Raw genomic sequence first — 13,028 nt, forward strand, 5'->3', positions numbered from 1 at the left:
ATCTTCGCATGATGACGAACATCTCTTTGAGAATCAGTGATTTTTGTTTTCTTGTTCTTCCGCTGCGCATGTCATGTCGCCCCTAAGATTTCTTAACAACTCAACTTGTGAAGGTAAAGTTGGGGTCAAAAGGCCTTGGCACGAGGCAAGAGGGCATGAAAGTGAGTACTCTTGAAGAATATATCATAGTGCTATAATTTAAGTTACCATGCAGGAAGCGCTGTGCAATAGAGATTGTGCTAGGGTAAAGGCCTAGGATACAGATAATGGTACATCAATTTCAATAAAATTAGTGGACTTTGAGAGCTACTAGGCGACGGAGTATCCTACAACTATGCTTCATCCGAGTGTGACATGAGAGTGGGTGGACGAAGATCATTTCCAAATGAGCTAATACAATCGAAGGTGGTGAAGGCCCTACGATGTGCTGGCAGAGGCCACACATTAAGAGATTATAGTCCAAGTTCTTCCCATAAATATTAGAATGCAATAGAGATATCATCAAGAGATGACATGGTGTAGCGGATCATGGTGGATAGTTCGAGGCAATGCAACACACACAAGAGATGTCTTGTGAGGGACATGATCATGCAAAGTTATAATTGAGAGCTATTGGGAGCTCAACTTTAATGAATAATACAACGACAAGAAGGCCTATGGATTCAATGAGTGAATACTATGGTACTATAGAGGCAAGCCTTTCATGCGTGTATCAAATTTTGGATTGGATGAAAGCTTTAGTTATCAGCATATGGGAGCTATGTACCACCAAGAAGGAATTCTGAGTGTAAGTACTAGTTGGATTACTCCAAAGCTCATATTCACTTAAAGAATCCCGACAAGTCAGAGGACAAAGCCGAGTAAGTGAACGTTGCTACCAAGGAAGCTAAGGAGAACAGAACCAATGTGAGCCCTACAACATGATAGTAGAGGTTATGCATGAGAGTTACAGACTATCTTTCCATTGACTCAAAAAACACAGAGGTGTTGAAATAAGGGATCGAAAGGAGGAAGCGACGACTAGTCTAAAGGAACTCAATTATCCAAAACTGAGTGTCGATTAAAATAGAGGTGGACTAGGAGAAGTATCATAGTGTCACAAAAGTATATTTACCGATCGCAAAGAAAGAGACATATATATGAGGCAATGGATAGTAGGGCCGATAGTATGGCCATGAGCATGGCAGTGTCATGGTATCACAGAGGCAGGACTTCCATAGAGTCATCAATCCCTTGTTCTCATGGAAGGAGAGTGTTTGGTTATGAAATGAGCCAAGGAGGTAGAGAATGTAAAAACAAACTCCAAGTATCAAGACAAGACTAAAGGGAGGAAGCTAGGAAACTTCATAAGACTGGTTTCAACGGGTTTCCCATTAAAATAACCAAAAGTGGGACTTCAAGTCGATGTAGGAGTACTTGACTAGAAACGAAATAGGTAGTACGTATTGCTATACCTTTTCTACTCAAAGGAATAGGCAGTAGAGATGATAAAAAAGATGATATAATCCCAAAAGCGATCAAAACTATTGGAGACTTGCTCCAAGTCGGGGTGAAATTTTACTTTTTTCAGGTATAACTTCTTGCATTCTAAAAGTTCAATGACAATGAAAAGGAAAATCACAGTGGTTAACTCAATACAATGAGTGCAAACATTTTGAGTGCTTCGAAAGTATAAATAAAGAGTAGGCAAAATCGAGGAGGTAAGCAAAATCGAGTAGCCTTTGCCTTCTCAACTCTTAAAATAATAGGCGAAATCAAGTACCCCAATTTTTTTACTTATCTAGCATAGGAGCTTTATATAGGTTCAAATCCTTACTAATAATGATTGATACCATAGATTGTTTACTTTATTTTCCATTAGAATATCAATCAAAAGTGAAAATGATATGAACATACTCGGAGATAACAACTAATTAGAATAGGAATCAATGGGCAAATTTTAAGAAGGAAAGACCCCAAAAACTTCAAAGTCTATAAGGTAATGTTCGTTAAAGTTCTAAGAGACATCCACCAAGTTCAAGCAATATGAGATATTTGAGAGACTAGTGCATAATAAGGAATATTTTTTCCTTCATATGAAGGATCTGTATGAATAAACAAGAATTAATATAACTCTGACCTCAAACAAGAATCATTGATGAGTTGAAACAATATAGCAGATCAAAGTTCATGTCATTGATGCCACAACAGAGGTTAGAGTTACTGACTTTTGTCAAGCCACAAAGGTTAGGAAACCCGACCACCAACTCATCATCGAGGCACGAGAGTTGGACGCTCGACCCCCCTTATTGTTCTTGGGATATGGAAGTCGGGAACCTGACCTTGCCCTTCTGCCACCACTTTATCCACGGAGCTCCAGAAACCTCCCTCCCCCTTCTCATTGTTAAGATGTGGAGGTCAAGCACCCAACCTTCCCCTTTCACCATCATTGAGCCATATATTCTTTTGTTGTGCAAAACTATATATACTTGTTTTCATCATGTTTACCAGTTTTATTGTATATGGAAGCAAATATTATATTTATGTATATAAAACATGTATAATTTATTACTCTTGAATGGTAAGCAACATGGATTATTGAGTGGAATTTGACTTGGCAGTAATGAGCCTTCTTGTGGAAACCTAACTTACTCGATAAGCAATGTAATGTTCGATGGAATAGCTGTAAGTTGACAGATATATATGAAATTGGCCAATCTCATAGTCATGGTCGGAGGAGAATGAGTTCCAAAAGCGACTCAAATTGGTCATATACGATCATGATTATGTAGGAAATCTTAAAAGGATCACAAGGGTAATCGAGGTATAACATATGAACATTATCAAACACTATTAAAAGGGATCAAAGGATTGTGATTCGATGTCAACTCCACAACATTTCCGTGATAAAACTTTTCAAAGGCATGAATTGTGACATAGCATTACGAAATAGTTTTGCTTCAGTAACTTCCAAGAACATTTACTCTTCTACGTGATGGAAAAATATCTATAAGAAGAGACAATCTCTTGTTTATAACTTTTTTTAGTCCGATTCTATAATTCTTATAGTACTAGCAAATTTACATTGTTGGTCGAACGGAGACCAATGGAAAATATATGTTGCTAGAAACCTTTTGTGAAGACTGCCAAACAATTTTGTGAAGGAAACAATTAACTCTTCTATTTAGAAAAAGCGGGTGTTTTCTTTCCACCAAATTTCATGTCTCTTTTGGTACTTTGAAAGGGAAAAGGCAAAATGTTTTTTTCTATTTTCTTTCTATTTTTAATTTTGAACTACAGGGCGTCTCCTTTAACTTGGCATTTGAAGGTATAATTATAGGGGGTCTCTATAGAGTATTTCTAATGGTTTATTATATGGGGTAACATGAGAAACAAATGGTATATTAAAATGGTTTTATATGAATTGAATAACAACAACAATAAAAACCAAACTATAAGTTACAATTATTTACAAATAGCTATATGGATATTTTGTCGTTGGTGAGATCTATAGAAAATAATATGTTTGGTTAAGTTTAGAGTATTTATTCTCTATCTTCATAATATGTAATTAAATTTTTATTTGGCTCATTTTTGGTCTTGACATTTTTTCTTATTGGATTATTTTTCTTCATATATCTTTTGAATCTTATTGTAAGAATGGTTATTTCTCACTTAGAACTTACCTTGTTTCAACATTCCTGAACTCTTGTAAGAAGGGTTATTTCTCAAACTTGTCTCGTTTGAACATTCTTCTAAGAAGGCAATGTCATTTTTGAATAAATTTTGTAAGTCATCTCGTAGGTTTCTATGAATTCTTCAAAAAAAATATATAAACTTTTATTTTATATATTTTATATAAATTTTGTAAGTCATCTCATAGGTTTCCTAAGAATTTGACTCACTAATCTAATATTAGTTATTTTTGTTTAGAGTTTTTAATTCATTAACAATTTCTATAAGTAAGTGGACATGTCATTAATATATATTTTTTATTTTATTTTAAATAATTTATAAAAAGGGATTCCAAGGCTTACTAAACCTTATTTTTAAGCTTTTACAATTTCCTCACACGTTTTACAAATTCATGACATTACTCAAACTCAAGAACATGCACGAACCGAATAAAGACTTCTATAAGATAAGAAAATATGACAAAAGGTCCTACCGCTATCACCTATATAGGTGCTTCATTGCCTACTCAATACCACAATATCCTAGTAAGAGCTCAATATGGCCCATTGACCAGCACACTGTATCCTACATTAGCCTCCACTCGACAAAGCCTAATCAAGTCACATTTTAGACTATTAGCAACATAATTATGGCCCTATTAACTTTGATCAAAACCCCGACTCGCATTAGGCACTCAATCAAAGTTTCGATGACACAACGTATGTGACCATTCTTTTCGATACATCGACCATACCTCTATGATATATCATCTGATCCTTTCAATTATCGATTCATCTTTCGATTTATCGATAGATTACTTGTCATGTCGATCTATCCTACGGTTCAACATCTAATCCTCTAACTTAACTTTAAATCCTTTGGTAGTTTATATTCATAGTCATAGTATCTCTTATATCTCTTATTATCATATAAGATTTATGTTTTGGATTCATTAATTAATTTCATCATCATCATAAAAGTTTTCAAACTCTTCTCTAATTCTTGACCCTAAAATAAGCTAAAGCCTATTGTATAAATGACAAAACTCTTCATATGAGCTTATGAAAAGAAACACTAGTGGTAATAGTATTAGGTTATATTTAATTGAATAAGATATGTTATAGATCTAATTAGATTTTGATTATGATTATCGATCAATAAAAAAAATTCACTAATGATAAGATTCCTTAAATATTTTATGGTTAAATAAGTATTGCCATGTTGAACCATTTAAAAACTTTGACTAACATTCTTAATTCATTCTTTAGAACTTCCATTTAATTTTTACCATCAACATTCTAAAAGAAAAAAAAATCACCAAGTCAAAAAAGGGAAATTTTTTATTACTTTAACGAATCTCAACAAATTCAATCGATAATTCGATTAATTTTTTTAAATAAGTACCTAATTTGACTTGATCGAATTCGTGTAAATTTCATGATAATATCCAAATAGGATGGAAACTAAAAAAAATTTTAAATCAACCAAGTAGTATATTTCAACTCAATTTAATTTTTCAAATAGGTTTTGGGGTCACACATTAGCCAAAAATATGTATGGTCGTAGATAATACATAATCAGTAAAAAAATTAGAATATGCTATAAATACTGTATCTTTTATTGAATGGAAAGAAATAAACTATTTAAATGATTGAATGGAAAGAAATAAACTATTTAAATTATTGTTCATGCTCTCTGCAACCATGCAAATGCAATAAAGACTATATCTTTCAAAAGAAGAATGCAAGGATATAATATATTCAAATGATTGTTCATGGCCTGTGTAACTATATATATATATATGACTTAATTGAAGTCGTTTACTCAACAAAAGTAAATATCATTCATATTGAAGGATGGCAAAAATTTCCCTCGTCTCCTTCCTTTTGGTGCTCACTATCTTCGCCTCCGGTATTATCTCTCTTTATTTGTTCTTAAATTTTATTAGATTACCTTCGGATAGTTTTTCTTTTTCTTTCTTTCGTCGAGTAACTATGGCCAAATTTTTCTACGATTTCTGAGCCCCAATATGCATCTTATTTTTATTAACATTAACATTTATTTCACAGCATATAGAGGATGTTCTTTTTTTTTTTTTAGATTTAAAAGACTTCATACCATGATATTTATACAAATGTATTTTCTTTATGTGGAATATGCAGTCAACGCTATTGTGACCAAGGTGGACGCAGCAAGATGTCAAGAATACTTGAATCATGGTGGCTGCAACTTATCTGCTTGTAAAGAACAATGCATTAAGGAAAAGAATGGAGAAGGACAATGTATTCCTAATTCAAACCTGTCTGATTACGCATGTGTATGCTTCTATAATTGCTGATCGAGAAAATAGTATGTCTTGAATAAAAATCTGATTTTAAATACACCATATGATGCAAGATTGTGAATTTTCAAATTGTCTCCGATTCGACTACACTCCTCCACTAAATAATTAATAATTATATATATAATTATTGATATCATTCTTAAAAAATTATGCAAATATGATATATATATATATATATATATATATATATATATATATATATATATATATATATTCAAAGATTGAAATGAAATGCCTTGATGATATTTTTAATGACTCACTTTCTTATGGTGCTGCTTCAAGACGAGTCCTTAAGTTGAGCATCACCGATAAAACTAATGTTGGAATATACTAAACGAGATCAATCTAATACTTAAATTAATTTGAGATATTAATATGAGAGTTGAAAATAAGGTTTTAGATGCAGAACAATACCTACCATGTTTTTATTTATAGAGAATAGTGAAGATAATATTCCTACAATTAAAATTATTTTAAAAAATATTCTTCCCTCGTGCTCGTGTTAACGTGACAAACTGATTGTTCTCCATATATCGACTCTTGATTGGGTTGAAATATTAGTCATATCACTTTTTACCGATATATGATTTCTTATGTTATATATAATTTTTCTAACATTTGATTTAAAAAAATTAGTAATTTGATTTGATGTCAACTCCACGGCACGTGCAACATGCAATATTCCAAACTATAAATGTTCTTCTGCATGCTAGTCTGTGATATGCGCTTCTCCTAACGCATGCATGGCGCTTTCCCTTCCATCGTATGATTATACTATACCAAAGTGCATTCTATGATTAAACTACATTTGATCATTGATTGTACCGATACACGAGTATCAGTATAGCTTTGAAGAGGCAAAGCTCAAGCTGTTCTCGAACTCTCAGTTGTCAGATTTGAGCAAGTGCGGTGTGCTGAAAGGCATGCGTCTGTCCATACTTTTCTTCTGATGCCATTAGATGCAGAGAGGACCTTCCGCTCGTGATCAGGAGAATCTGCTACGACAACTTTTGGTGTATATTTATTCTGATGGAAGTCTCAATCAGTGTGCCCTTTGTGCCTCGGGCAACGGAGAACATGCAAGGTTGTGGAGAAGCTCTACTATTCCCTTTACGTACATTGCATGAGTTGTCTCTGTAAATTCCCTAGATGACCCTCGAGGTTGGTGTATATAAAGACTCTGACGAGCCTCATGAACTGACAGACAGCCATCGCCGCCAACTTTCCCTTCTATTCTCCGAGCCCCTGCCTCGCTTCCTTGCTCACCCAAGAGCAAACCAAGTTTAGAATGGCAAAGGAGGACGATTTGAAGGTCAGCAACACGGATCTTCCTCTCTCTCTTGATTTATCTGAGTGCATGTTCATTCGTCCGAATGATAAGATATGGGCTGCAGAGAGTTGAATTGAAGGTTTCCGTTAACTGCTGCGAGGGCTGCAAGAGGAAAGTGTCGAAGGCCTTGAGCATCAAAGGTGCACAACATGAGCTCCCATTTAACTTCTTGTTCTGTCTCCCTTTACTCCCTTCGCGAGCCGTGTGTAACTTCTTTCCTGCACCGGAACATACTGGTTTCAGGTGTGCTGAGAACAGAAATCCACCCGACTCTGCCCAAACTTACGGTCATCGGCAACGTCGACGTCGGAATCCTCATTAAGAAGTTGTCAAAGGTCGGAAAAAGCGCAGAGTTGTTGTCCGACGAGTCCCAGAAACCACAGGGAGAGGGGACGTGCTGCAATGAAGCTTCTGAGAAGAAAACAGAGAAGCCAAGCAAGAAAAAAAAGGACAAAGAAGGCATGATTGGATGCGCGAAGTCGAACCCCGAGAAGGAGAAGAGCCCGAACTCGATCGACGGCAATGAGAGCAACAACAGAGGAGGCGGGGACGACGCCAGTAAAGGTCAGGAGAGCTCGAAGGAGGGCGGTGATGCTGGAGGAAGCGATGCTCCCGACGCAGCAAAGAGCTTCTACCCGACAACTGCAACAACAATTCCGCAGGTGAACTGCATGATGAGCCCCGCGCTGATGACGTCCGAAGCGCGAGTGTACTACCCGATGGAGCCAGTCGCAGTTCCCACGCCGTACTACGACCCCGGTCCACCGCCTCACTACGTGCATCATCACCCTTCCTACTACGAAATGCCGGCGTATCGCCCGCCCCCGATGGAGTCGCAGGCTACGGTATTCGGCGACTACTTCAACGATGACAACGCCGTCGGCTGTCGAATCATGTAGGCGGGGCGAAGCATATGAGATGAGACGGTCATGCGAGTGCTGTATCTAAAATATCAAGTTTGACTTGACTCTTGAGGCATAGAAAGGCCGAATTCCTTGTCAGTAATGCTGTATTTAAAATACTTTTGTTGCCAACCGGAGCTCGTAGTAGGAAATTGGAATCGTTTGTCAGCGGAGCTCGAGAAGAATAGAATAGCGTGAAGAAGAGTGTTGATCGAACCTTTGAAGATGCCTGGGATTAGTTTTAAGGGTGGATTGCTTTTGATCGCTGAAGTCTTGCTTGGGACCAAAGGAATAAAGCAGGAGAGCCATAAGCCATCGAACTCCGATACTCTTTAACAAAGCACATTTTTAGGGTGCTAACGCGTGGGATAGACAGAACAAGCAAGGCACATCAGATGGTCCATTCGCAGTCAACGTTCAACTCGTTGAAAGCTGAAAAGACTTCATCGGAGATGCTGTGTCTGGAATTTGATTTTATTTGGTTCTCAGGGTCACCATCTGTTGCTTCCTATTGTGTTGAACGGGAAGGAATCCAAGTTCAATCAGTCTGCTCGTAGCTTATCCACTCCATTTGTTTTCATCCGAAAGACCAGTCTTGGGTTGAAACCATTGTGCCCGTAGAAAGAAGCATCGTTTCTGGAGATCACCGTGGTGCTGCCGACGCTACTGCTTGGTGTGAATGCCGTGGCATGATTCCTACTGCGTCGAGTGTATTGCCATTGTCGAGAAAGCTTTCTTGGTTGCTGAAGAAAGAAATGATGATCTTGCGAACGTAGTGACTCACCCTAATCGATATCTCCGACAATTAACATGCGGTTTACTGACGCCTAAGATTCATGTCTATTAGAGAAACAACATGCATGTGTGAATATTCTCATGTTATGAACGAGTCGGATGTATGATACATACACTAGGGTTAGTGAATACTTACTTGATAGCTTGAATTTTTGGGTCAAGTTAGTGTTCGATTCCGTGCATATTAATGCTAAAGAATTTGATTCCAAGATCTTGCCAAATTGATTAAAATGTCGTGAAAACACGAGAAAGGCATGCAGCTGAATTGCGCACATAAATCTTCTACGACAAGGCGTGTGTATGCATCCATCATTATATTCCACATTATCTACATTACTTTTTAGAAAGTCTTGTAGGATTTCTAAGACTATTGTACTTGTTCATGCAAGTTCAATCGAGAACACCATCATAGAATATAATCTCGATGTCGATCTCTTAAGACCATGATCGATAGCGATGAGATACAAAATAAATATGGAAGAAGAAAATATTAAGTAATCACCAAGTAGAAATTGATAAAGAAAATTGAATTAGAGAAATCACTTTTATCTCTTCATCTCCCCTCCAAATCTTGATTAAAATTTTGATGTGAGCTTTACTTTCACAAAATTGGTTAGGGGGAGTAGGGCCAACCAAACCATTAAGGATCGAATCGAATCGAATCGAATCATTTTTTTAATTTAGTTCGATTAAAATAAAATAATTTGAACCAAAATCGATTTGAATATATCTAATCGAATCAATTTAAAACCGATTACTCCGATTTGATTAATCGATTTATAATTTTAAATAATTTAATATATATTTTTTAAGTGAATCGATTTAATTCAAATCGAAATATTGATACAATGATACGATAATATTTATAAAATTAAGCTCATGTTATTTATAAATTTGAGCCAATTTGATTAAACGATTTGAACTGATTAAAAACTCAAGTGAACTCAATCGGATTGATATCTTTTAAATTAAGGTAATGACTCATACCAGCTAACCAAATAAGAGAGTGATACCTTCAAATCAGAATTGTTTATAACTTTCAAAATCCAAGTTCCAAGTGCAAAAACAAAGATATAAAAAAGATAACATAAGCATAAATTTTAAGTTTTTTTAAAAATTTTTTCAATAGAAATAATGATCACTAAGTCTAGACTCCAAGTGTTTCATGATTGAAAACTATAATCATACTAAAGATATGTTGGGAAATATATTTATATTTTTAATATATATTTGAAGAAAAATACTTAAGTGAATGTGTAATTGTAGAATATTCTGAGTCATCGATAAACAATAGATAAAAATTATATTTTAAATATACATTAATGCAAGCATTGTTTAATAAATTTATATTTTAAAATTTTATTAAAAATTATGTGATAAATTTACCCTTCTAATATCTTTAATATTTATTCTAAGTGAATAATTATTTTTTATTTAAATTAATAAAATAAATAACTAAATAAATAAAAATAATCTTATAAAAATATATGATCCAAATATATAATAAATAAAAAATTATATAAATAAATTTTGAATTTTTTTATTAGCATGCTAAAAGGTTGATGTTAGCTTACACCCTTATTCTGAAAAAAAAAATGATACAAAATAAAATTATCAAACATTAATTCATATTTAAAATATGTATTAAACCCTAAATATAAAATTTGAATGTGTTTCCAAAATTTGGATGCTAAATTTTGAAAAATCAAATCGTCATCAAATTAACTCATCGGTAAAAATATAGAGGAGGAGATATGAATCCACAAATTACTCGATTAATTGTTTAGGTAATACATGGAAAAGAGACTTAAATATGAATCCGCAAAGCTCCCGAGCGCCTTTGTGGGCCGAACATGATGGCCCATTATTTCATCGTTGTGCGCTCTTTCCTCGTCGAAATTAGGGCACCCCATCCCATCTATAAATTAACGTCTTCTCAGTGATGAGAGGCATTCATCGGCTGCGTTGGCGGCGGAAATGGGGCCATCTGTTAAGCCATCTCTCTGCTCTCATGCCAAGCTATATCACCAGCATATTTTGTTGGTTCTTGTTGCTTTTAGGTGTTGGAAAAGAAGTTCTTTTTCGTGTTTGTGTGTGTGTGTGTTAATTTGTTGTTGTTTCGATTGATTCTTATGGTTTCCGAGGATGATCGAGATGAAATAACTTTCGTTCTTCCGAGGTTACATACGATGCGGAAGATTTTTGGAGACCTGAACTGAGGAAACCTGTCGATTGATTCTCTTACTCTTAAAATCGTATTCATCCGATTATGCCAACTTCTTTCGGGTGTTGTTTATGTGGTTTGCATCTCTCAGGCATCTCTTATTTGTGGGAAAAATGGAACTTTTTTGTGAAGCGCTTAGGAAATGACGTGCTATAAAATCCCTATGATGATCATCGTTCGTGATTAAAGTAGTGGACTGACTTTTGTATTATGAATTTAATCTATTGATCCTGAGGGATTTGTTTCTGATTTTCTGTGAGATGTCAGCGGTTTTATATGAATACGTCAATTTTCTTTCGTTTCCCCTTTTTCTATCTCTAATTTTGAAAAGATTGCATTGTGAATGTTATCTCCTTTTTATCTCTTTTATATGAATAACTCATGCAAAATGTTTCATGATTCTTTATTGTTTTAAGTGAGTGTTGTCCTTTTTGATGTTAGGTCAATCCATTGGATTAGATGTGCATTATTAGTCCTATTTTTCTTTTTGGCACCACAGAGAGGTATCTCATTCAAGGTGGCTAACATTTACTTGTGTTTGCCTTAATCAGAGCTATATTTAGAGTTCCTTATGGGGTCAAAGTGTTGGCACCACAGTGAGGTATTTCTTTCAAGGTGGTTAACATTTTCTTGTATTTGCCTTAATGAGAGCTAAATTTAGAGTTCTTTTTGGGGTGAAAGTTTTGGCGTTATCTCCTTCAAGGTGGTTAACATTTTCTTGTATTTGCCTTAATCGGAGCTAAATTTAGAGTTCTTTCTGGGTCAAATTTCAAAGGTTTAGTTGTTTGAATTCTTAGTTCAGTATTGCTTTTTTGCTTTTGCATGAGTTCCAAAAGGAAGTTTTAAGAATCCATAGATTGTACTTGGAAGATAGAATAGGTGATATGACTCATTCAGATAAAACCTCTATTTAGAAATTGAAAGTCCTGAGATCTGTACGTGTAGCTGATTCGTCGCTTCTCATGCAAAAATAAATAAATTTAAGTTTAGGGATTTTTTTTTCTTTTGATTTATTCTCTATCATCGTTGAACCGACATTATTTTGTATGTTTATTATGACATACTCGTATCGGCGGTTCCTCTTTTTGCTCTCTCTAATGATGGTAAGGCTGTGTCGTAATACTTGGTTCTTGCCTGGTCTTCTTTAGGTTCTACACATGGAAGCTCCCAATGATTGAACATTCGAAATAGTTTCAGCCTTGTCTGAGTCTGAAATATTGCTGATATCTCAATTTTGTTCTGAGGGAGCAGCTGCACACACTCGAGGCAGGCATTCCGAAACTGTTTTCATGGTTTGACCAAGAACCGATGTTATCGGCCCGGCCGCCCTTGTACAGACTCAAGTGCCAGTATTTGGATTGGCCTTCCTGGGCAATTTATGGACTCAAAATTTTGTAACTTCCCCCGCCCAACTGTTTCATGTAGATTTCTTTTTGGGCTTCCAGCATCCCCGTTTCCTATGTTAGGTTTGTTTAGTTTTTGCCAATGACAATTTCCGAGCTGGATGTTACTTAATTATGTATGATTTATTGGTTCCTGGTAAAGATTTGGTCGGTAAGCTTCGAAGCTAATTAGTGTCTGGCTGGGCTACCTCAGTAACAGTGCTTCAACTTTGTAAATGAAGCAATTTAGACACTTTTAAAAACAAAAACTTTTTCCACAGTTAAAAAGGGGGCTTATTTCATGGGAAAAAAAATCGGATTGGATTTTTTTTCAATTAATTACCAAAAGTTTTAATTTGACAGAGATCACCAAATAAACGAGAAATCTCACCAAAGA

At 35.2% G+C, this 13,028-nt stretch overlaps 1 protein-coding gene, 1 long non-coding RNA gene and 1 other non-coding gene across 3 annotated transcripts; all 3 read left to right on the forward strand.

Annotated features, from left to right (window-relative positions):
- The first annotated feature begins 7,216 nt into the window (after positions 1 to 7,216).
- Positions 7,217 to 8,354, forward strand: LOC135635544 (heavy metal-associated isoprenylated plant protein 35-like). The gene is made up of 3 exons (XM_065146681.1): positions 7,217 to 7,310; positions 7,393 to 7,468; positions 7,572 to 8,354. The coding sequence occupies exons 1-3, from the start codon at positions 7,287 to 7,289 to the stop codon at positions 8,225 to 8,227; spliced, it is 756 nt and encodes a 251-aa protein (XP_065002753.1). The 5' UTR covers positions 7,217 to 7,286; the 3' UTR covers positions 8,228 to 8,354.
- A 2,623-nt stretch (positions 8,355 to 10,977) lies between these two features.
- LOC135635449 (uncharacterized) lies at positions 10,978 to 12,820 on the forward strand. Its single transcript, XR_010495629.1, has 2 exons — positions 10,978 to 11,864; positions 11,953 to 12,820. It is a non-coding gene; the product is annotated as an uncharacterized LOC135635449 (long non-coding RNA).
- On the forward strand, positions 11,161 to 11,250 carry LOC135637373 (small nucleolar RNA Z159/U59). The gene has a single exon (XR_010496236.1). It is a non-coding gene; the product is annotated as a small nucleolar RNA Z159/U59 (small nucleolar RNA).
- Positions 12,821 to 13,028: the final 208 nt, after the last annotated feature.

The sequence above is a fragment of the Musa acuminata genome, chromosome BXJ3-4, assembly GCF_036884655.1.
Source record: "Musa acuminata AAA Group cultivar baxijiao chromosome BXJ3-4, Cavendish_Baxijiao_AAA, whole genome shotgun sequence".
Taxonomy (NCBI): Eukaryota; Viridiplantae; Streptophyta; class Magnoliopsida; order Zingiberales; family Musaceae; genus Musa; species Musa acuminata.